The sequence below is a fragment of the Eumetopias jubatus genome, unplaced genomic scaffold, assembly GCF_037043125.1.
Source record: "Eumetopias jubatus isolate StellerSeaLion01/CBP00866 unplaced genomic scaffold, mEumJub1_p1.0 scaffold_2, whole genome shotgun sequence".
In the NCBI taxonomy this organism is placed as follows: Eukaryota; Metazoa; Chordata; class Mammalia; order Carnivora; family Otariidae; genus Eumetopias; species Eumetopias jubatus.
In genome coordinates, this window is record NW_028274808.1 from 146,705,212 (window position 1) to 146,729,521 (window position 24,310).

Sequence of the window (24,310 nt, forward strand, 5' to 3'; positions counted from 1 at the left end):
GGCTTTTCTCAAGCCCAGGTAGTATCTTTAAAGTTATGATTCTCAACTCTATGCCCGACATCGTACTAATGTACGCATTGAGTAGGTCCCTGGCTGATGGTAGTACCTCTTGTTCTTTTTGCTGAGGTGATTTTTTTCGTCTTGTCATTTTGTCCAGAGGAGAATAGATGAATGAGAGAACAAAATGCTAACAGGTTAACAACGTCCCCAGCAAATATACTCTATATAAATCAGAAAAGACCTGAAAGCAGGGGAAAAGGAAGGGAAAGAAAGAAAAAAGAGAAAAAAAAAAGAAAACAGAAAAACAAAAACAGAAAAATATAAAAAATCAGAATATGATCAAATATGATCAGGCTAGTACATAGATCAGTGCCACACACTAGATTTTGGGCGTATTTTGGTCTGTTAGAAATAAGTGCCTCCTAAAATTTTAAAGGAAGAAAGACATATATGTATAAAATAAGGGTTGATAGAATGAAGGGATGGAAGATGACTGTAAAGATGAAAAGTATAAAAGATTTTATAAAAGGAAATGATAAGGTGTTTGAAAAAAGAAAGAAGATTAAAAAAAGGGGAGAGAATGTGATCAGGCAGGAGACTAGAACAAAGGCATACACTAGCGATTTAGGGTATATTTTGATCTTTTAGAAGAAACTGTATCTCCAAATTTTAAAGAGAGAACAACTTATATATATAGCCAAAAATAAGGGTAACTACTATGAAGGGATAAAATATGACTCTAAAAATGAAAAATAAAAAATGTTTTTTTTTTTAAAAGGGATTGATAAGATGTTGGTTGAAAAAGGGAAAAAGAAAAATAAAAAAACAGTTAAAAAAACTAACTTTGATGAACTAATCAATCATGGTAAAAAAAGCCATGAATTCTATGTGCCGTATTCCCCTAGCGCTGGAGTTCTCCCGTTCTCCTTGATCGGTAAGCTTGGTCTTGGCTTGCTGGCTGTTCGTGCTAATCTTCTGGGGGAGGGGCCTGTTGCCGTGGTTTCCAAATGTCTTTGCTGGAGGCTGAATTGCCCCTCCCTTGTCCGTCCGGGCTAAGCAAGCTGCTCGGGTTTGCTTTCAGGAGCTTTTGTTCCCTGCAAGGTCTTTTACAGCTTTGGAGGACCAGGGGGAAAATGGTGGCCTCCCAACCTCCACCCAGAGAAGCTGAGAACTTGGGGCCCCGCTCCTCAGTGCGCCCCCAGAGAAAAGCAGTCACTCTAGTCTCCCTGGTCTCCAGCCGCACTCCGTGCTCACCCGGCCTGTGACCGAGCGTTTCTGTCTCTGGCACCCGACCCTGTGTGGAGTCTCCAAACCCAGTAGATCCTTGCGGTGCACTCCCGTGCCGCTCCTCCCATGGGAGGAAGGGGAGTCTCCCCGGCTCTGCCGCTTGTTGGGTCCCTGCTGGAGGAGCAGTGGCCCGACTGGCCGGCGGATCACAGTTTACGGCAACCCCGAGCTGAGAGCCCGCGCCTCGGCTCTGTGTCTGCAGCTGGCTTCCCTGCTCCGATACCTGGGAGCTCTGCTGCACTCAGGCACCCCTGGTCTTTCTGTGACCCCGAGGGTCGGGAGACCACACTGTCCCAGGAGGATTCATTCCACCCCCGCTTAGCCACTGCAGTGACGTCCTTTAGCGGAGCCAACTTCTAAAGGTTCCAATTTTGTGCTCTGCGGCTCTATCACTTGCCAGAAGCGGCCGACGGGGTCCCCCTTCCCCGCCGTCTATCCTCCCAAATATCGCCTCGGATTCACTTCTCCGCACGTCCTACCTTCCAGTAAGTGGTAGCTTCTCTGTTCAGAGAGTTGTTGCTACTCTCCTCTTCGATCTCCTGTTGAGTTCGTAGGTGTTTAGAATGGTTTGATCCCTATTCAGCTGAATTCCTGAGACCAGATGAAATCCAGGTCTCCTACTCCTCCGCCATCTTCTGTACTTGGTATTTTAACTGCGTGTAGAAAAGCCTGCAAATTGGTGGACAGGTGGGCAATATACGTGTTCCTGCTCATCAGGAAGCCTGCTTCTCCCTCTCCCACTCCCCCTGCTTGTGTTCCCTCTCTCGCTGTGTCTCTTTCTGTCAAATAAATAAATAAAATCTTTAAAAAAAAGGTATTGGTGGTGCATCTGAGTTCTTTCTTTTATATGTTGCTAGATCTAATCACTGCATTTAATTTATCATACATATCCTTTTAATTGAAATGGAGGGGCTCTTAGATTCTTTTATGTACCACAAACAGAAAGAAATGGTCATTTGAAGCTTTTATTAAATAGAGAAAATGAAAAAGTTTTTTTTTTGTTATAGCTTTCCTATCATTGGCAGGCATTTACTTCTGTTTGGTAATGCTAATATACATTGTTTATTAAAGAAGAACTTTATTATACTTAAATAATGCTTAAATAAAGGGCTTTGAAGTAAATTTTTTTTTAAAGATTTTATTTATTTATTTGACAGAGAGAGACACAGTGAGAGAGGGAACACAAGCAGGGTGGGTCGGAGAGGGAGAAGCAGGCTTCCCACGGAGCAGGGAGCCCGATGCGGGGCTTGATCCCAGGACCCTGGATTAATGACCTGAGCAGAAGGCAGACACTTAACAACTGAGCCACCCAGTCACCCCTTTGAAGTAATTTTTTTAGTGCTTGCTGCTGTTATGTATGCTCTGTGAAAGATACACAATCATAGTCTTTGGGAGTGAATTTATGATTATTTTTTTTGATACTCTCCTTGATAACTCTTTAAGCAAATGCCATGAATAAAAATTCAAAGCTTCCCCACAGATAAGAGAAAAGATGATTTTTTGTGTTATTGTAAATGGAATCGTTTCTCTAATTTCTCTTTCTAAAGTTGCATTGTTAGTGTATAAGAAAGCAACTGATTTCTGTGCATTGATTTTGTATCCTGCCACATTGCTGAATTGCTGTATGAGTTCTAGTAATTTGGGGGTGGAGTCTTTTGGATTTTCCAAATAAAGTATCATGTCATCTGTGAAGGGAGAGAGTTTGACTTCTTCTTTGCCAATTTGGATACCTTTTATTTCTGGGCTCTTCTAGTACTAGTTGACTTCTAGTACTATGTTGAACAATAGTGGTGAGAGTGGGCATCCTTTACATGTTCCTGATCTTAAGGGAAAGGCTCTCATCTTTTCTGCATTGAGGATGATATTCACTGTGGGTTTTTCATAGATGGATTTTATGAACTTGAGGAATGTTCCCTCCCCTATACTGTGAAGAGACCAAAAACCATTAACATACCTCTGAATAAACCTAACCAAAGAGGTAAAGGATCTATACTCTAGGAACTACAGAACACTCATGAAAGAAATTGAAGAAGACACAAAAAGACGGAAAAACATTCCATGCTCATGGATCAGAAGAATAAACATTGTTAAAATGTCTACGCTATCCAGAGCAATCTATACCTTCAATGCCATCCCAGTCAAAGTTCCAATGACATTTTTTAAAGTGCTGGAGCAAACCTAAAATTTGTATGGAATCAGAAAAGACCCCGAATTGCCAAGGAATTGTTGAAAAAGAACAACAAAGCTGGGGGCATCACATTGCTGGATTTCAAGCTATATTACAAAGCTTACAAAGCATTGGTCATCAAGACAGCATGGTACTGGCACAAAAACAGACATATAGACCAATGGAACAGAATAGAGAGCCCAGATATGGACCCTTAACTCTATGGTCAAATAATCTTCGACAAAGTAGGAAAAAAGTCTCTTCAATAAATGGTGCTGGGAAAATTGGATAGCTATATACAGAAGAATAACTCGACCATTGTCTAACACCATACACAAAGATAAACTCAAAATGGATGAAAGACCTCAATGTGAGACAGGAACCCATCAAAATCCTAGAGGAGAACATAGGCAGTCACCTCTTTCACATCGGCCCCAGCAACTTCTTTCAAGATACATCTCCAAAGCCTAGTGAAACAAAAGCAAAAATGAAGTTTTAGGACTTCATCAAGATAAAAAGCTTCTGCACAGCAAAGGAAACAGTCAACAGAACAAAGAGGCAACCCACAGAATGGGAGAAGATATTTGCAAATGACACTACAGACGAAGGGCTGATTTCCAAGATCTATAAAGAACTTCTCAAACTCAACACCCAAAGAACAAATAGTCAAGTCAAAAAATGAGCAAAAGACATGAGCAGACACTTCTCCAAAGAAGGCATACAAATGGCTAACAGACACATGAAAAAGTGTTCATCATCATTAGCCATCAGGGAAATTCAAATCAAAACCACACTGAGCTACCACCTTAGACCAGTTAGAATGGCAAAAATTGACAAGGCAAGAAACAACAAATGTTGGAGAGGTTGTGGAGAAAGGGGAACCCTCTTACACTGTTGGTGGGAATTCAAGTTGGTACAGCCACTTTGGAAAACAGTGTGGAGGTTCCTCAGAAAATTAAAAATAGAGCTACCCTATGACCCAGCAATTGCACTACTGGGTGTTTACATTAAAGACCCAGATGTAGTGAAAAGAAGGGCCATACTCACCCCAGTGTTCATAGAAGCAATGTCTGCAATAGCCAAACTGTGGAAAGAGCCGAGATGCCCTTCAACAGATGAATGGATAAAGAAAATGTGGTCCATGTATACAATGGAATATTAGCCATCAGAAAGGATGAATACCCAACTTTCACATCAACATGGATGGGACTGGAGGAGATTATGCTAAGTGAAATAAGTCAAGCAGGGAAAGTCAATTATGATAGGGTTTCACTTATTTGCAGAACATAAGGAATAGCATGGAGGACATTAGGAGAAGGAAGGGGAAAAATGAAGGTGGGTAATCAGAAGGAGAGATGAACCATGAGAGACTATGGACTCTGAGAAACAAACTGAGGGTTTTAGAGGGGAGGGGTGTGGGGGGATGGGTTAGCTTGGTGATGGGTATTAAGGAGGGCATGTACTGCATGGAGCACTGGGTGTTATATGAAAACAATGAATCACTACATCAAAAACTTTTTTTTCATATAAAACTATTTATTCATAAATATTTTCAAAATGAAAATAGGTTTACCAAAAAATGTCCCTCACTGGGGAGGGGAGGAGGGGGCAGCCCTCAACCCCAGGCCCCCAGGGTGGGGCTGCTTCCTGGGGGCCAGGGCTGCCCCGTGGCCTGGGGCCTCCCCCAGTCTTCCAGGGCAGGGCCCTCGCCTGGGCAGGGGGGTCAGCATGCGGGGGGAGGGGAGGGTGGAGGGAGGGGCCAGTGTCACTGGAGGTCCCGGTCCTCCAGGTAGCGGTACTCAAAGGTGAAGCCTTCCTTCTTCCGCTGGCCCCACTTTTCGTAGTCAAAGTAGATGTAGGTGCCCTGCTCAAACTCATCCGTGATGGTCTTGGGCTCCTCGTGCCCCTGGAACCACATCATGTACTTGGTGTGGAATCGCCACGACTGCTTCTTTAGGGCTTTGGCTGCCAGGTACTGCGCCTTCGTGCCCTCCAGATAGTAGAAGATGAAGAAGAGTGTCTCGGTTGACAGGCGCTGGTAGAACTCCATGGTGTCTGAGTGTGGGGGTGGCATCTGGTGGTGGTAGGGGGGTGTCGGGCAGGGGTTCCGGGGGAGGTACTGCCGGATGCGCTCGGAGTCTGAGGGGTGGGGCATGTGGTGCCAGGCGGCCTCCTCCATGGCCTGCTGGTAGAGCTGCTCCTTGGTGAGGGGCACAGGCCCCAGTGGACATACGCCCAGTGACAGTGGGATGTTCACCTCCGACAGCTGCAGGGGCGCCTGCGCCGAGGCCGATGGAGCAGAGGTGCTGCTCAGGATGATGTCTCGCTCGTTCAGGTGCAGCGTGGGCACGGGGATCACTACATCAAAAACTAATGATGTATTGTATGGTGACTAACATAACATAATAAAATTAAAAAAAAAGAAAAGGTGATTTTTCTTATAAGTATTAAAATTTAAGATACTATATACTAGGTATTTTTAGTGCTTTTAATATGATTTAAATAAAAATAATCAGCTTTCATAAGACTTCTTAGAAACACCTTTGTAGGGTAAAGAATAATATACTCTATCAAATTTTCTCATGTGTAAGTTATTTAATTCTTTTTAGCATTATATCATCACCTTGTAAAAGGTTACCTTTATCCATTTCATAATTTTGATTAACAAATGACTAATTTGTGCCTGGTATACCTCAAAACTACAAATTATCTTTTAAAAATTATCTTTTCAGAGTCCAAATACTGTTGGAAGTAAAATTAAAATATCACTAATAATGTGTTTTCAATTTTCTCACATTAGTTTTAATCTTCATTAAATTTTTATTGCTTCTAGCTTATTCTTTCTGGATAACATTTTAATCTCATCACTCAAATGAACGCAGGGTAAACAGCAGCCATGTGTGTGTTTATGCCCAGTGTCATGTGAATGGGAGCTCAGATTGCTTGCATTCTACATTTCCTGTGGTCAGTATCGATTTTCAAACAATGATGCTGGATCCTTTTGATTCATTTACATGTTGTTATTGCACCTTTAATGGATAAAGACTGTTAATTTGGATCTCTTTGTGGTATGAATAAATGGTAAGTAATTACTTATTAACTTTTCTTCATAAATTGTCTTACTTGCAGTTTGATTACTTTAGGGTTCTTTATATTTCTTAAAGATTTACTTGTGTGTATGTGTAGGTATTTATCAAGTCCAGAGCGCATTTGTAGAACTCACTGGGTAATATGGAGAACTGGGTAAGTTTAGGGAAAGGTGTTGTTTAGGATGTTTGTCTAAAGGGATTTCTTTGGTCAAATATGATTCCATTCTGTCTCAGTTCTGAAGCATGTATAATTCATCCACCAAAACAAGCACCATTAATGTTTAAGTGTTATTTCTTTAAATATTTCTTTTGGGTATAGATTTTAGGAAAAAGTGATCATAATTTGTACTATTTAAAGATAATTTCATAGGCAATAGAAATGATTGTGTACTGAAATGAAATGCACTGATGCTATTCAAGTTTCCTTTAAATATTAAGAATAGAATTGAAAATATTTTTAACTAGAAGAAAATTTAGTATGCTTGAAAGAGTAGTAGGTTTAAGATTTTAGTCTCAGGTTAAATGTGGTTCAGAAATTCAACCCATGTAAATCATGGTCTAAGTAGTGGGGCTATAGAAGATGACTAATTTTGAGCCTCACTTTCTGCAAAAATCATTGATGTGGGTTCGTCTGTGTTATTCTCAGTGGTGCCATCATTACCGTCAAGTGTAGTTTCATAAAATGTGCTAGGGGTACATGTTGAAGTATCATCAGCTGTGATGACAGTATTGGTTGTCATAATAGTTGGAGTTGCGGTGTCAGGAGGGGCAGTGTCAAGTGTGGAGGAAGCAGTAGTGGGGAAAGGAGTGTTGGGGGTGTCAGAAATGATCTCTGGTGGAAATAGGTGTGTTGGGTGCATCAGATGAAGTGCTGTAGGGTGCTGCTGTGGTTGCTGCTGTAGTGGCAACAGGCATGGTGGGGGCTGGTGAGATACTAAAGAAAGGAGTGGTTGAAGCACCAGAGGTGGTGGTCAGGAGAACTGAAGTCATTGTGGCTCTAGGTGTGGTGCTCATAACAGCAGAACCGGTGGTGAGACCAGGCATGGCAGTGGCAGCCTGTGTGCCTGTAGAAGTGGCAGGAGTGGTTGTAGAGGCTGGTGTGGTAGGATTAGCTGCAGTAATGATGGTGCTGTGAGTAGCAGTGTGTATAGTGCTTGTAGATGCTGGGGGAGATTCCCCAGTGGTAGGGGAAGAGGTCTCAGAAAATATAGTGGCAGCTAATGTAGAAAAGAGACTAGCTGTGGTGCTTGTCTCTCTGGTGACAATGGTGGTTGTGGGAGCAGGCGTGGTAGGGACAGTTGTGGCAGCAGAAGTAGCAGTAGTAGTAGTCTGTGTGCTTGAGGAAGAAGATATGGTCAGAGCAGTCGGGCTGTGCTTTTGGCTGCAGCAGATAAGCTGATAGAAAGAGCTGTGCTAGTGGCACTTTGTGAAGTGCTGGGAAGGGCAGGAGTACTTGTGGTGATGGTAGCAGGTGATAAGGAGGAGGCCGCTGTGGAGGTAATGGGCTCAGTGGTAATCAGCCTGGAGCTGGCGATGGGGAGAGTGGTAGAGGCAAGTGTGGTGGTGGCAGAAGTGGTGGTGTCAGCTTGAGTGGTGGTTGAGGAGGAAATGGTTGTAGTGGCAGGGATGGAGCTCGTAGCAGAGGAGACAGAGAGCACAGCTGTGTTGGTGGCTGGCTGTGTGGAAGTAGAAGGAGCAGGTGTGCTTGTTGTAACAGGTGTGATAGTGGCAGCAGATGAGGAACTGACTTCAGCTGTGGAGTTGGCAACATTTGTGACAGGGGCAGTTATAGTAGTGGGTGTGGTAGGGACATTGTGGCAGCAGAACTTGTAGAGACAAGACTGTGTGGTAGATGAGGAGAAGAAATAGCTGAGCTGGTTGGAGCTGTGCTGGTGGCTGTGGTGGATGAGCTGGCAGGAGGACCCGTGGTAGTGGCACTTTGTGGGGTGCTGGGAAGGGCAGGAGTACTTGTGGTGATGGTAGCAGGTGATGAGGAGGAGACTGCTGTGGAGGTGATGGGCTTATTGGAAGTCAATGCGGAGGTGGCTGTGGGGAGAGTGGTAGAGGCAGGTGTGGTGGTGGCAGAAGTGGTGGTGTCAGCCTGAGTCATGGAAGAAGGAGCAGAAGTTGTTGTGGTTGTAAGTGATGTGCTGGTAGCCGCAGAGGATAATATCCTGGCTGTGGTAGATGAGACAGAAGTGGCTGTGTTAGGTAGGAGGGGTGGTGTTGGAGGTGGCAGAGGAAGTAGAGGTGGACGCTGATGTGGTAAAGGGAGCAGATGTGGTTGTGGTAGAAATCAATGTGGAAGCAGCTGTGGCGGCATCCTTTGTGGTCATGGCAGGAATGTTGGTAGCCACAGATGTGGTACTTGTGGATGTTGCTGGAGGTGCTCCAAGTGTGGTGGAAGAAACCAAAATATTAGTGGCCTCAGCTACTGTTGTGGTCAGAGATGCAGTGGTTATTGCAGGAGCTAACATGGCTGTGGCAGCTGTGGTGATGGCAGAACTAGTAATGACAGACTGTGTAGTAGAAGAGGGAAAAGAAATGGTTGTGGCAGCAGGTGAGCTGGAGTGATCATCAGTGGTGGTGCTCGGCTCTGAGGTGGTAGAAGGAGCTGAAGAGATTGTGGCAGGAAGAGTGGTGGCAGAAGCAGCAGTGGTAGTGTCAAGGTCATAGTCGGTAGTGGTGTCATCAAATATGCCAGGGCTCAGTGTTGCTGTATCATCTGTGGTGAGCAGGGTACTTGGTACAGTGCCAGTGTAAAAAGTTGTATCTTCTATGGTAGTAGAGTGAAGAGCAGAGGAGTCAGATGAAGTAGTGGAAATAGGATTCATAGTGATTTAAACTGTGGTCACAGTGGATATTGATGAACTGAGGGTAGGAGATGTGATGGAAGCTGGCCAAGTGCTAGAAGACATGGAGGAAGCTGATAAAGTGCTGGTGGCAGCCAGAGTGGAGGCACCTGGGGTGGAAGGAGCAGGAGTGGGGGTTGAAGAAGTGATAGCAGCAGCCTGAGGGGAGCTGTCAAGAACAGCAGTGGTTGTGATGGCAAGAGAGGTGCTGGTGGCTTCAGTGGATAAGATGGGGAGGAGGGCTGTAGCTGTGACCACCTGTGTGGTGCTAAGAGGAGCAGACACATTTGTGGCAGCTTTTGTGATGGCAGAAGCAGCAGAGGAGGGAGTGACTGTGGAAGAAGCTGTGGTAGGAGCCTCTGTGGTCATGGCAAGCATATTCGTGGCAGCAGAGGTCATACTTGTGGATGCTGTTGCTCCAAGTGACGTAGATGAAGCTGATCGACTAGTGACACCAGAGATAGTGGTGGCAGCGGCTGTGGTTGGAAGCACAGCTGTGGAGGTGGCAGCTTGAATGGTGTCGGAAGGAGTGGAAGTATCTGAGGCAGCAGGCAGGTTGGTGACAAGATCTGTGATAGTAGTAGAGGTGGTTGTAGGAAGAGCAGTAGGAACAGCTGTAGTAGCAGTGGGTGTGGCCAAGGGAACAGCTTTGGAGGTGGAGGACTGTGTGGTGGCAGGTGATGTATAGGAAGTAGCAGAGGTGAAGTCAGTAGGGCCAGGTTCATAATCAAATGTAGTGTCATCAGATGTGCTAGAGTCAGATGTTGATGTGTCATCTGTGGTGACCAGGGTAGTGTCAGTGAATGAAGCTGTGGCATCTGTTCTGGTAGTCAACTGCAATATATCAGGGATTAGTGGTAGTGGGGGAAGTAAGATCTGCGGTTGTTTCAGGGGTGATCACTGTGGATATTGTTGTGCCTAGGGCAGCAGGTGTCGTGGACTGAGCATCTGTGGTTGTAGAAAGAGAAGCAGTAGTTTTCATGGTAGCTGTGGCTGTAGTATCAGAGGTGGTGTTACCAATCTCTAAACCCATAGGTGTAGAGGTGGTTGTCCATGAAAATGTAGAAATAGATGTAATAGCAGCAGGGGTGCTGGTGAAAACCTGTGCTTTGGTCATAAGAGTTGTAGTGTCCTCAGCAGTGGATGTGGGATTGGTGGCAGCAGACGTGGGGGAGAGAGATGATTTGGTGATGGAGGTAGAAGCTGCTGAAGAAGAAGGGGTAGAGGGAGCAAGAGTGGTTAAAGCAACAGATGTAGTAGAAAGACCTGCTTTGCTAGGAGCACCCTTTGTGGGAAGAGGAGGTGAAGTAACTTTGGGAGCAGATGTGGTAGGGTCAGCTGTGGTGGCAGCAGATGTGTGTCTTGGTGATGCTGTAGAGAGAGAAGCTGTGGTTGTGGATTGCATCTTTGTAGTATCCATAGCTCTTAAGGTGCTTCCGGCCAGAGTGGTAGCAGTGACTGAAGACAGTCTCACTGTGCTGGCAGTTGAAGCAGTGGTAGTAGGAGGTATAGTGGTGGTTAATATAGACTGGGAAACTGATTTTGTGAGAGGAGATGTAGTTTTTGTCACAATTGTTGAGAAATTAGAAGCAGGAGTTGTTCTTGTGGTGATGGATATGAGCTGAGAGGCTTGATGACTTTGGTGGTAGTAGGAAGGGCTTTAGTGGTTTTCACCACAGATTTGGTCATTTGGGCAGATTTTATAGTAGGAGGGCTGGTGGAAGAGTAACTAGGAATTTCAGTCGGTTTTAGTGCTATAGTGGCAGATGAACTGGTGTCAGCTACAATGTTAATGGTGGTAAGTTTGGTGGTGGGTGCTTCAGGCTTGGTAGAGGTAGTCAGTTTTGTGGTAAAAATCACAGGTTTTAAAGTTGTGGTGATTTTGGTTGTGAAGGCAGCAGGATTAGAGTTGGTGATGGATTTGGTGGAGGAGATAACTTTGGTTGTGGTAGTAGGTATAGTGATAGTTGTAGAAGGTTGATTAGTGCTGGAAGATTTGATGGTAGGGGCTGCTGACTTGGCAGTTGTGGAGGATTTGGGACTGTTAATCACAGGTTTGGTGGAAATAGTGGATTTTGTGGCTGTAGCTGTTGGATTAGAAGTTAGGGAAGATTTGGTGATAGAGGCCAGTGAGTTTGTGGTGGGCTTTCTGCTAGTTGATACATATGGAATGGCTGCAGAAGTTTTGGTGGTCACTAGAAATGGTCCTGAGGATACAGTTTTAGAGCTTGCTGGGTTGTTGGGTTTTAGAAGTTTTTGGCAACTTTCCAGCTTGTGTGGTAGGAAGTACCCCTGGATGCTGCTGCTGAAACCCAGGTTTAGGTTTCAATGCTGGCTTTTGACCAGGTCTGTGTGGGTGAAGTTGGGACTTTTTACCTGGTTGCTTTCCACAATGTTTGTGTGAGCCAGGGTGTTGGTTGGGTTTATATAGATGAAGATAAAGTGGGTTAGGATATTGTTTTTGTATAGCAGGATGCCAGAATGAAGGCACCTTTGGCCTAGGTATTGGTTGACCAGGGAGATGAAACTGAGGGCCTAGTTGAGGAGGTCTTGAATAACAGGGTGGATTCTTTTCTTGCTGCTTTTCTTTTGCATGGTTGCTTTTGCCTTAGGTTTTCTTTGGCCAGATTGTTTTCTTATTGGTTTACTCAAATGATGCCCTGAGGGTCCAGGCTGATGATGTTTGGGAATATTTGGACCACTATTTACTTGACTTGTTTGTTACTTTATGGTTGGATTTTTATGAAGTTTTGCTTGGCTGGATGTTTTCTTGGGACTTAATGCTTGTGTTTGGTTTGACTATGACCTTTTCTTGGACCATTTGGAATTGAAGGTAGTTTGGGTACTTTTGGCTTTTGTTGAAATTTGGTCCCACAGGAAGGTTTAGGTTTCCTTGATAACTTTTTAGTAGTTTTGCCTGGCTGATACTTGATAATTCTAGGTTTTTTAAGAACTGTTGAGTTTCTGTGATTTGAGAGTTGGTAGCTGTTTTGTTGCACAGGAGATTTTTGAAGAGGTCTTTATTGGCCATATGGACAGTGTTTACACACAGGTCTCTGTTGGCCAGCTTGTTTTTTTACCATTTTGGTTCTTTTTGGTCTGTTTGCAATAGGTTTTGACTTTCCAGATTGTTTAGCAGCATTTAGATGATATTTCCTTTGGTTAATTTTCTTTTGTATGGGAGTCTTTGTTGGACTAATTTGTTGTTTCTTGGTTGCATTATTATGAGGCTTTGATATATACTATATAAAATAGTATATATTTTATGTGAATCTACTGCTTGTGGCTTAGTTTGGTGCTGGCCATCTCCATTATCACCTAAAACTGCAGGTGAATTAGATCTTTTTGGGTTTTGTTGAACTTTGGTTATAAAGTGAGGTTTAAGTTTTCTTGGAAATTTTTTAACTGTTTTTCCTTGCCGAGATTTGGTTTTGTTAATTTTTTGGGGAGCTGTTGAATTCATGTAATTTGGGAGATGGTTGACATTTTGTATGTAATTTTTTTGACCAGGCTTGGGTTGACCAGGTTGGTGATGTCTGGGTCCATTTGGGTGAGGTTTATGTTGACCAGTTTTCTGCTTTACCTTCTTACTTCTGTTGTTTCTTTTCACTCTAGCCTTAGGTTTTGAGACTGTAGTTTGTTTGATTTCAGAAATAATGAAATGTTTTCTCTGGTTGGTTTGCTTTTGTGCTATGAAGTTTTGATTGATCAACTATTTTTTGTAGTTTAGGTTGGCGTCGACCAGTTCTCTTGCCAGTTGAAGACGTAGATGGTTTGGACTGTTCTGAGTTTTGTTGAACATTGGTAATGGAATGAGATTGGAATCTCTTTGCTAATTTTTTTAGCAGTTTTATATTGGTGAAATTTGGTTCTTTTAAACTTTTGGTGAGCTGTTGAATTCCTGGGGCTTTGCGTTTGTTGGCTACTTTGTGGCACAGGAGATTTTTGATGAGAATTAGGTTGACCATATGAGTGAAGTCCAGGCTTGGTTATCACTAATCTTTTTTGTCCATTTGCTTTTGTTTTTAGTTCAGAACGTCTAGTCTTTCTTATTTCAGTAGTGTTGAAATGGCCTTTCCTCTGGTCGTTTTGCTTTTTTGTAGGATTTTTTACTTGATGTTGTTTAATAACTGTATTCTTGAAGTTTTTGTTGGCTGGATATTTTTTGCTGGACTGATATCTGTGGCTTTGCTTGTTGGTGATCACTTAAAAATGAAGATATTTTAGTTTGGCTTGTGTCCTGCTGAATAATAGTACTTGTGGGAGATTTTGATTTCTTTAGTAAGTTTTTAGGTATTTTGCCTGTATGAGATTTAAATGTGCTAGATTTTTTGTTAGCTGTTAATTTTGTATTATTTTGTGGTTGGTGGCTCCTTTTTTGTGAAAGAGATATCTGATTAGGTTTTGATTGACCAAGTTGATGGTTTCTAGGCCTAGATTTCTTAGGTCTCAGCTTATTGGTTTGTTGTTTTGTCTCTTTAGATTGTTTTGTCCACTAGATTTTGCCTTAGGCTTTGATAATGGGGTGAGTTTTGTTTGAGAATTATTGAAATTGTATCGTCTCTGGTTAGTTTGCTTTTGTAAAGAAGTTCTTATTTGACTACTGGAATGTTGCTTCATGGTTTTATTTTTTGGAAGTTTTGATTTACCAGATGTTTTCTGTGGACCTAATGTTTGTTGCCTCATTTGACGCTGACTATATCTTTTACCAGTTGAAGCTGCAGATAGCTTTGTCACATCTGAGTTCTGTTGATTAGTTACACTGGAAAGAGATTTAGATTGCTTTGGTAATATTTTAGGAGTTTTGAGTAGATAAGATTTGGTATTGCTAGGTCTTTTGTGAGCTGTTATATTCATGTTATTTTGGAGTTGGTGGCTTTTTTGATGTGCAGATTTCTGACTAGCTTTTGGTTGGCTTATTTGATAGTTTTTAGTCCCACTTAGGTAATATCTCTTCATAACATGCTGTTCTTTTGTGTGTTTATTTGATTTTGTTCAGATGTTTTTGACTGAGATTTTGGTTGGCTAAGTATTCTTGGGTTACTTAATAGGTTTAGCTTAGTTTTGGGCTTAACATTTTTTTGAGATGAAGGAAATTTGGGTTGATCTAATTTTGAATGAGTGTAGGTATCCGTGAGAGATTTATTACTTTTAATTAACTTTTGATCAGGTTTACCTGCATCAGGTTTGATAGTTCTAGATCTTGGTTTAACTGGAAAATTCAGATAATTTGAAGGTTGTTGATTATTTTGTTGTATAGCAGAGCTTTGACTAGATTTTATCTTTGGAGATCTCTTTGGACCAGTGGGATTTAAGTGGGCTTGAGAACCTCCAGATCTTCGTTGTGCAGATGGATTTAGCTGAGTGGGAATCCTACCACTTTTCCTCAAGAAAAGTACTTGCTGAGGTGAAGATGATGCTTGTGCAGGTGGATTCACTTGTCTATTTTTCAGCCTATTTTGTCTCTCTTGTGTTGTACTTGTCTATAGGAAAAAAAAAAAGGAAAAGCATTTAGCATAAATAACCCTCATTTAAAATTTCATGGATTCAAAATCTTGAGTGAGTAAGCTTTCTTTATGCATTGCTAAAGTTCTGTTATTATTGGATGATAGGGAAAATTTTTTTTTCTGAGATGACTGCTGTATTGGGAATAGAACTTTGGTTTAGGAGGATGCTCCAGATATCACATGGTGGCTACCAACACAGAGTCACAGAACTTGCCACATCTTGTACCCCTGACTGATGCTGTGGAGGAGAATGTGAAGCTCTGAGTCTTCTATTAGACTGTAATGCTTCCATTTCATAGAGGGACTAAAGCAAATTATATTCAGAGCCATAAGTTAAGGGACCAGTACATTCTAGTGCTCAGTTTATGTTTACCGGAGAATATATAAACACAAGTATGCTTTATATATTTAAAAAATAGTATATATTTATATTTCTAAAAAGAGCCTCTCTTGTACAATAGTTTCACAAAAAATTTTTCTCTACTACTTCCTCTTTACCCTTTCTTGGCACATCCTCCAGGCAACTTAGTAATTTATCTTCATGAAAACTTCCTCTAATCTTTGCAGTTTTGCTACGAAACACTCTCATCCTCCAACTCAGTAGTTTTTGTTGAGTTAATATTTTTGAATTTTCTTAGGGTACTGAATTGATTATTTCTACCTCTTTATGATTTGATCCAAGTCTGTAATTTGAACTTTTAATAAAATTCTGCATTATGTTTGCTTAATTTTTGACCTGATGTACTAGTTCTGTATGTTGTTTTGGTAATTGAGCTCAAAAGCCCTTGGTTCACATCTTTGCTTGTCAGAAATCCTACACATCCTTTGATACTATAGGTACTACCTGCTGCTTCTTGCTGAAAGTGATTTCTAGTTTTGAGTGTGGCATCTATTCTATTTTGCATTGATATACAATTAGTTATTTGTATATATCATTTTTTACCCCGCTAAAATGTAGTCCCTTACAGCCAGAAATTATACATTATTTATTCTTTGTTTCCTTGCTAATTATAGTGTCTTTCATAAAAAGGCCACAAAAATATTTATTGGTTGAATAAGTATTTGACAGTTTGCATTACAACCACCTTAAGACTTTTTTCCTTCATCCTTAATATCATTAGTTTCCTTACCATTCCATTGCCATATAAAAACAATTTTCAAATAATTCACCTGCTTGATTTTTTTCTACTGAATATTTTCCATTTTTTCAGTGTTCTCCATCAATATGTTCCTGAATTTTATTATTTTATTTTTATATTGAAGCTAGTGTTTACTGAGTGTTTGTTATAAACCAGGATCCTCTCTCAGCACCTCTATTATCAAATCATCTTCTAGCATCACAGCCCTGTGAGGTGGGTGTGTTTTAATTAGTGTAGGCCTCAGCTGCCCTGTTGGCGCAGGCTCAGTTCACTTTACTTGTTTGAATAGCTGCCTACACTATTGACTCACTATTGACTAGTGTAACTAAAGTGATTTGTAGTCAACTTTAAGTTCCTATGTATTTTTTAAAAAATTGGTTTTAGTTTATGATGTTTCTTATATTCTTTTCAAGTTGGCTTTGAAAAATTGAAATGGAGAACAGTTTATTACTGGGAGACACAGTACTATATATGTTAATATGTAAAAGCACAGACTTTGGAATCATGTGGACTTGTTTCAGTATTGTGGTTTTGACACTGACCAGCTACATAACCTTGGGGCACTTTCTTTTTAACCAATCTATGATTTGGTTTATAATATATACATTGTGAAATTATAATAATAGTACCTATTTTAAGGTTCTTGTGAAAAGTGAAATAAAAATTTAATTAGTTAATATATAGTAGGCATATAGTAAGAGCCCACAAAAGCTGGCTGCTATTATTAATTTCTTTTTGGTTAATTTCATTCTGTCAACTCTGAACCAGTTTTTCAAGCCTCTGTGGATGTGGTAACACATGGTCTGAAGAGAGGTAGTAAATAGTAAGGGTAGATATGTGAAATGCTAGAGCAATCACTGGTGTTGGTGTCCCCCGGAATTTTCTTTGAATATAACGAAGACACATTGCAACATAATCATTATAACTATTCCTTTATCACTAGAGGATGGGTACCTTTAGGTTCTGGTGGCTGTCTTATTTATAGTGTGTATATTGTAGGAGACACTATACTAGGGTAATGAGAAAGGGAGATTGCAGAAATAAAGGGCAAATGTTGTGAACAAAATACTGAGTGGTAGGATGAGTAGACAAAGAGCTAATTGTTTTTGACAGACTAAATATTTTACAGAAAATAAAACACTTGATATTTTGAAAGAAAAGTAGGAATAAATACATTTTTTTGAATGATTATTCTGCCCTGACATAAAACATATTATGAAATGGCAATTGTATCAGCATGGACAAAGTTTAAGAAAATATAGCAAGAAAAATCAGCTTATTGGAAATTGAGTACTGACTAAAGAACAGGATATTGATACTGAGAATTTGGAAAACAAGTTGTCACTGTTTTGGTTTTGTAGCTTCAGTTCACATCCTGCATAATGTAAGCAGCTTTAAGGTAAGAATTTAGAGTGATATCAGACTTAGCAGGCACCTAGCAGAAGCATATGTAGATTTCGTTTCTGGAGGAACTTCACCTTCATTCCAGGCCTCAAAGAATGAGAAGCCCATAGTCAAAAATAATTGACTTCACGTGGAAACAAGGCACATCAATGATAATCAGCAGAAATAATAACAGCTGAATTATACCTTCAAAGGACTTCAGATAATGGAATTATCTGACAAAAATTTAAAGATATATCTTGAAAACATGTACAGGAACAAAATACCATTAAAACAACAAGGTAAATTTTAAAAGAAGCAAGTTATCTTCTAGAAAGGAAAAAAGAAACCTAGTAATTGAACCAAAGAACTCATTTAAATATATCCATATTTAACTACAGATTAGGTGCAACTCAAGAGAAAATGGGAATATGAAGAAGTTATCCAGAATGCAACACAGAGAGCAAATAAATGAACAATATAAAAAGTGTTAAAATGGAAGATGGAGTGACAAGGACTAGGCTAACGTAACTTTCTTGGAATGTGATAGAGGTATTATTTTAAGGGATAACAGCTGGGAATTTTCTAGAACTGCTAAAAGACACCAACCCACAGATTTAAGAAGCCTGATACCAAATAAATGCACAAAATGAAATCTCTCCCTATACATTATAGTGAACTGTAGAACATCAAAAACCAAAGAGAAAATCATAAAAGTAGCCTGAAAAAGAAAAGACAGATTCCCTTAAGAATGAAGGTGAATTTTCCATTTGTTGTTTCCATTAACAACAGAAATCAATGCTTTGCTAAAAGAAAAGTTTCATCCTAAAATTCTATGCCTTATGATTATATTGGGCAAAGAAAGTGGTGAACACCTAGTAAATCTAGTTAAACATTGCCTGTGTGCATGGTGGAGTGACCCTGGACCTCTCCTCTTTCCCATCTATGTGCATTCCCTAGGTGAGCATTCCATTCTGCTGGATAATGACAGATCCCTAAGTCCCTCACTCCTCTACTTTTTCTGTAGAGTTAATTCTTACCCTGTTTTCTTTCCTAAGAATCTGCCAAACCTCTTCCATTCTTATTCTCACCTGATAGGTAACCTTGCTTCCTCCAATTTTCTCTTTCCTGAGAAAATTGAACAATCAGAGGAAAACTTCTTCAAACTTCCACAATATCTACCCTCCTACCAATATGTGCACGCATCTACTCTCATCTTTCCACTTGTCACCAAAGAGGTAAAACTGCTCTATGTAAAACTAATCCACTTGTGTTCTAATTCCTACTCCCTATTTCCTACTCAAAGATGTTGCTCTTGCAGTTATCCTGCATCAATATTTTGCTTCTCCAAAAACGTTTCTATCAGCATAAAAACATATTTCTTTTATTTTTGGAAAATAATATTTATTGTGTGTTTTTTTAATTTTTAATTTTATTTTTTAAAGATTTTATTTATTAGAGAACATGAGTGGAGGGGGGAGGGGCAGAGTGAGAGGGAGAATTAGACTCCCCATGAGCAGGGAGCCTGATGCTCCCTGGGCTCCCTCCCAGGACCCTGGGATCATGACCTGAGTCAAAGGTAGATGCTTAACCAACTGAGCCACGCAGGCGCCCCTGTGGTTTTTTTTTTTTTAATTTTAATTCCTATAATATATTAAAATACTATATTAGTTTCAGGTATACAATATAGTGCTTCACCAGTTCAATACTTCACCCAGTGCTCATCGTGACAAGTGTACTCTTTAATCCCCATCACCTATTTTACCCATCCCCCTACCTACCTCCCCTTTGGTAATCATCAGTTTGTTCTCTGTAGTAAAAACATATTTCTTGACTTACTTTCCCCACCAGTTATAACACATTCCTTTGCAGAAAAACACCTGGAAAGAGTTAATTATTCTTACTCCAGATGCACTTCTCTCTTAAACTCCCTTCAATATTTTATCCTTACTCTTTCACAGAAGTCATTGTTTTCAAGATAACCAGCAACCTCTATGTAGCTAAATCCAGTGGTCAATTCATAGTCTTCATTTTATTTGATCTGTTACCGCATTTGACACAGCTGGTCTCTCCTTTTGGGAATACGTTTTGTTTTTTTAAGTTGGCTTCATGAGTACTAACACTCTTAAATTTTCTAAGGCATTGTTCTTTCTTTTTCCCTGATGTCTTAATTTTGTAAGGCCTGTGGTTCATTCTTGGGGGCTCTTGTCTTCTCTATCTATACTCCCTTGGTCATCTCATTTAATCTCATGCCACACAAATTTATAATGTCCTCCTGGTTTTTTCCCTGAACTCATGATCATCCATCCAACTATTTCCTTGAAATCTCTACTTGAATTGTTTATTTTTTCTTTATTTTAAAAGATTTATTTATTTGAGAGAGAGAGAGAGCACACACACGCATGAGTGAGCACGGGGAGGGATAGAGGAAAGAGAGAGAGAGAGAGAGAAACTGCAGCAGACTCCTCGCTGAGCTCAGAGTCTGACTCAGAGCTTGATCCCACAACCCCGAGATCATGAACTGAGCAGAAACCAAGAGTCAGACAATCAACTGCGTGTGCCACCTACGGACTCCTCTACTTGAATTGTTTAATAACAGTTTCATAATTATTACTTCAAAACTGAACTTCTGACCTCCAAAACTTTTGCAAGTTTCTGGGGAAAGCTTTCCCCATCTAAGTTGATGGCAACTTCTACCTTCTAGTTGTTTAGGATAAGACTTTAGAGTCAAACTTGGCTTTTCTCTCGTGCCTCCCACCCAGTCCATCCTGTTGGCTCTACTTCAAAATATATCCAGGATTTGATGACTTCTAATCATCTCTACTGCTACCACTGTGCCCTAAGCCATCAGCATCCTTCACTGCAGTAACTGCCTAGTCATCTTACTTCTAGTCATATCTTCCTACAGTTAATTCTCAACATAATAACTAGTCTGCTTGAAACATAAGTCAGATCCATACAAAATATAGGTTATTCTCAACACAGCATCCAGTGTGTTTAAAAGATAAAAATCATATCATACCTTCACTTAACACCCTCCAATGTCTATTGATTTCACTGAGTAAAAGTTAGACTTTTTACTACGACCTCTAGGGCATTATGTGATCTAGCTTCCATTACCTTTCTGATATCATCTCACACTAATTTTCCTCTCATTAACTCAACTCCAGTCATATGGGCTTCCTTGTTGTTCTTTGAAAACACCAGGCACACTTTCACTTGTTCCCTCAGCTATTTCCTTTAAAATCATGTTTTCAGTCATCTTTTCAGAGGTGTTCCCTGGTTATCTAATAAAAAAAAATTTAGACTGATTCCCATGTATACCACCTGTACTTTCTTAATTTTTTCTCAACATTTATTACCACTAACATATCATGTATTTATTTATTGTTTATTTTGCTTACTACTGTATCCCAGTGTCTAGAACAGTATGTAGTACTTGGTAGAGGCTCAATAATTGTTTGTTGTTGAATGAATGATTTTTACAGTGGTTTATTTCAGCCTCCAAATGGAAAAATATAGCTGCTTAGTACATATAAAAATTTGGATTACATATTAATAGCTTTAAAGTGCATATTAATGTCTTTAAATCAAAGCAGACTGGACTCAGTGGTACTTACTGAGAAATAGGTTGTGAGTGCCAAGAGGCCCAGGGTGAAGTAGAGCCCTTTCATTCTTCCCATTTGCTCCCTGAAAGAACAGGGATTGCTCATTCTGTTGTCTAGATAGCAACTATATACCTGACAAATTATTATCAATACAACTATTTCTTGTAGAGGAAATTTTTGAGTCATGAGGAAATCATTTGAAATCTTTTAAGGAGGCAAAATATTAATGCCAAGACATAATATTTTAGTTTTAATTCATGTTACATTGAATAATATATTTTCATTCCTAGAAAATAGGCTGTTTTATAATTTAAAATTTAAAAAATGACTAGAAGAGAAAATAGTAATATTGAATCATTTTGATTTTTCAGAATATCATCATTATTCAAATGGGATCCACTCCTTAATTTCTCTTTCTTCTGTCTTGTTGTTGGTGTATATAAATGCAAATGATTTCTGTGCATTGATTTTTTTTTATCCTGCCACTTTACTGAATTCCTGTATGAGTTCTAGCAGTTTTGGGGTGGAGTCTTTTGGGTTTTTCACATAAAGTATCATATCATCTGCAAAGAGTGAGAGTTTGACTTTTTTGCCAATTTGGATGCCTTTTATTTCTTTATCTTGTCTGATTGCTGTGGCTAGGACTTCTAATACGATGCTGAATAGCAGTACTGATAGTGGACATCCCTGCTGTGTTCCTGACCTTAGGGGAAAGCTCTCAGTTTTTCCCCACTGAGAATGATATTCGCTGTGGGTTTTTTATAGATGGCTTTTATGATATTGAGGTATGTACCCTCTATCCTTACACTCTGAAGAGTTTTAATAAAGAAAGGATGCTGTATTTTGTCAAATGTTTTTCTGCATCTATTGAGCGGATCACATGGTTCTTGTTCTTTCTTTTATTAATGTATTGTATCACATTGATTTGTGGATGTTGAACCAACCCTGCAGCCCAGGAATAAATCCCACTTGGTAATGGTGAATAATCCTTTTATTGTACTGTTGGATCCTATTGGCTAGTATTTTGGTGAGGAATTTTGCATCCATGTTAATCAAGGATATTGGTCTGTAATACTCCTTTTTGATGGGGTCTTTGATTTTGGGATCAAGGTAATGCGGGCCTCATAAAATGAGCTTGGAAGTTTTCCTTGCATTTCTATTTTTTGGAACAGTTTCAGAAGAATAGGTATTAAATCTTCTCTAAATGTTTGGTAAAATTCCCCTGGGAAGCCATCTGGCCCTGGGCTCTTGTTTGTTGGGAGATTTTTGATGACTGCTTCAATTTCCTTAGTGGTTATAGGTCTGTTCAGGTTTTCTATTTCTTCCTGGTTCAGTTTTGGTAGTTGATACATCTCTAGGAATGCATCCATTTCTTCCAGGTTATCTAATTTGCTGGCATATATTTGCTCCTAATATGTTCTTAGAATTGTTTGTATTTCTTTGGTGTTGGATGTGATCTTTCCTCTTTCATTCATGATTTTGTTTATTTGGGTCATTTCTCTTTTCTTTTTGATAAGTCTGGGCAGGGTTTTATCAATCTTAATTCTTTCAAAGAACCAACTCCTAATTTCGTTGATCTGTTCTACTGTTCTTTTGGTTTCTATTTCATTGATTTCTGCTCTGATCTTTATTATTTCTCTTCTCCTGCTGGGTTTAGGCTTTATTTGCTGTTCTTTCTCCAGCTCCTTTAGGTGTAGGGTTAGGTTGTGCATTTGAGACCTTTCTTGTTTCTTGAGAAAGGCTTGTATTGCTATATACTTTTCTCTCAGGACTGCCTTTGCTGCATCTCAAAGATTTTGAACAGTAGTGTTTTCATTTTCATTGGTTTCCATGAATTTTTTAAATTCTTCTTTAATTTCCTGGTTGACCCAATCAGTCTTTAGTAGGATGCTCTTTAGCCTCCATGTATTTGAGTTCTTTCTGACTTTCCTCTTGTGATTGAGTTCTAGTTTCAAAGCATTGCGGTCCAAAAATATGCAGGGAATGATCCCAATCTTTTGGTACCGGTTGAGACCTGAGTTGTGACCCAGGATGTGATCTATTTTGGAGAATGTTCCATGGGCACTAGAGAAGAATGTGTATTCTGTTGCTTTGGGATGGAATGTTCTGCATATATCTGTGAAGTCCATTTGGTCCAGTGTGTCATTTAAAGTCTTTATTTCCTTGTTGATCTTTTGCTTAGATGATCTGTCCACTTCAATGAGGGGGTTGTTAAAGTCCCCCACTATTATTGTATTGTTGTTGATGTGTTTCTTTGCTTTTGTTATTAATTGGCTTATATAATTGGCTGCTCCCATGTTAGGGGCATAGATATTTACAATTGTTAGATCTTCTTGTTGGATAGACCCTTTAAGTAGGATATAGTGTCCTTCCGCATCTCTTATTATAGTCTTTGGTTTAAAATCTAATTTTTCTGATATAAGGATTGCCACCCCAGCTTTCTTTTGGTGTCCTTTAGCATGGTAAATTGTTTTCCACCCCCTCACTTTCAATCTTGAGATGTCTTTGGGTCTAAAATGAGTCTCTTGCAGACAGCATATCGATGGGTCTTGTTTTTTTATCCAATCTGATAGCCTGTGTCTTTTGATTGGGGTATTTAGTCCATTTACATTCAGGGTAACTATTGAAAAATATGAATTGCCATTGTATTGCCTATAAGGTGACTGTTACTGTATATTGTCTCTGTTCCTTTCTGGTCTATGTTACTTTTAGTCTCTCTCTTTGCTTAGAGGACCCCTTTCAATATTTCTTGTAGGGCTGGTTTCGTGTTTGCAAATTCCTTTAGTTTTTGTTTGTCCTGGAATCTTTTTATCTCTCCTTCTATTTTCAGTGACAGCCTAGCTGGATATGGTATTCTTGGCTGCATACTTTCTCATTTAGTCCCCTAAATTGATCATGCCTGTCCTTTCTGGCCTGCCAGGTCTCTGTGGATAGGTCTGTTGCCAATCTAACGTTTCTACTATTGTTGGTTACAGACCTCTTGTCCTGAGCTGCTTTCAGGATTTTCTCTTTGACTCTGAGACTCATAAGTTTTACTATTAGATGTTGGGGTGTTGACCTATTTTTATTGATTTTTGAGAGGGGTTCTCTGTGCCTCCTGGATTTTGATGCCCGTTCCCTTCCCCAAATTAGCGAAGTTCTCTGCTATAATTTGCTTCAATATACCTTCTGCCCATGTCTTTTTCTTCTTCTTCTGGGATCCCTATTATTCTAATATTGTTTCATCTTATGATATCACTTATCTCTCGTATTCTGCCCTCGTGATCCAGTATTTTTTT

The 24,310-nt window shown here is 40.0% G+C and overlaps 1 protein-coding gene across 1 annotated transcript; it reads right to left on the reverse strand.

The window, feature by feature from the left end:
• Positions 1–7,127: 7,127 nt before the first annotated feature.
• LOC148164912 (uncharacterized) lies at positions 7,128–21,107 on the reverse strand. The gene is given in 17 exon segments (XM_088021340.1): positions 7,128–7,377; positions 7,379–7,871; positions 7,949–8,356; positions 8,359–8,749; positions 8,751–10,253; positions 10,255–11,024; positions 11,027–11,633; positions 11,635–11,969; positions 11,972–12,184; positions 12,187–12,637; positions 12,640–13,084; positions 13,086–13,225; positions 13,227–13,530; positions 13,532–13,877; positions 13,880–14,380; positions 14,383–14,878; positions 21,045–21,107. Coding segments are annotated over 17 exon segments (7,716 nt in total).
• Positions 21,108–24,310: the final 3,203 nt, after the last annotated feature.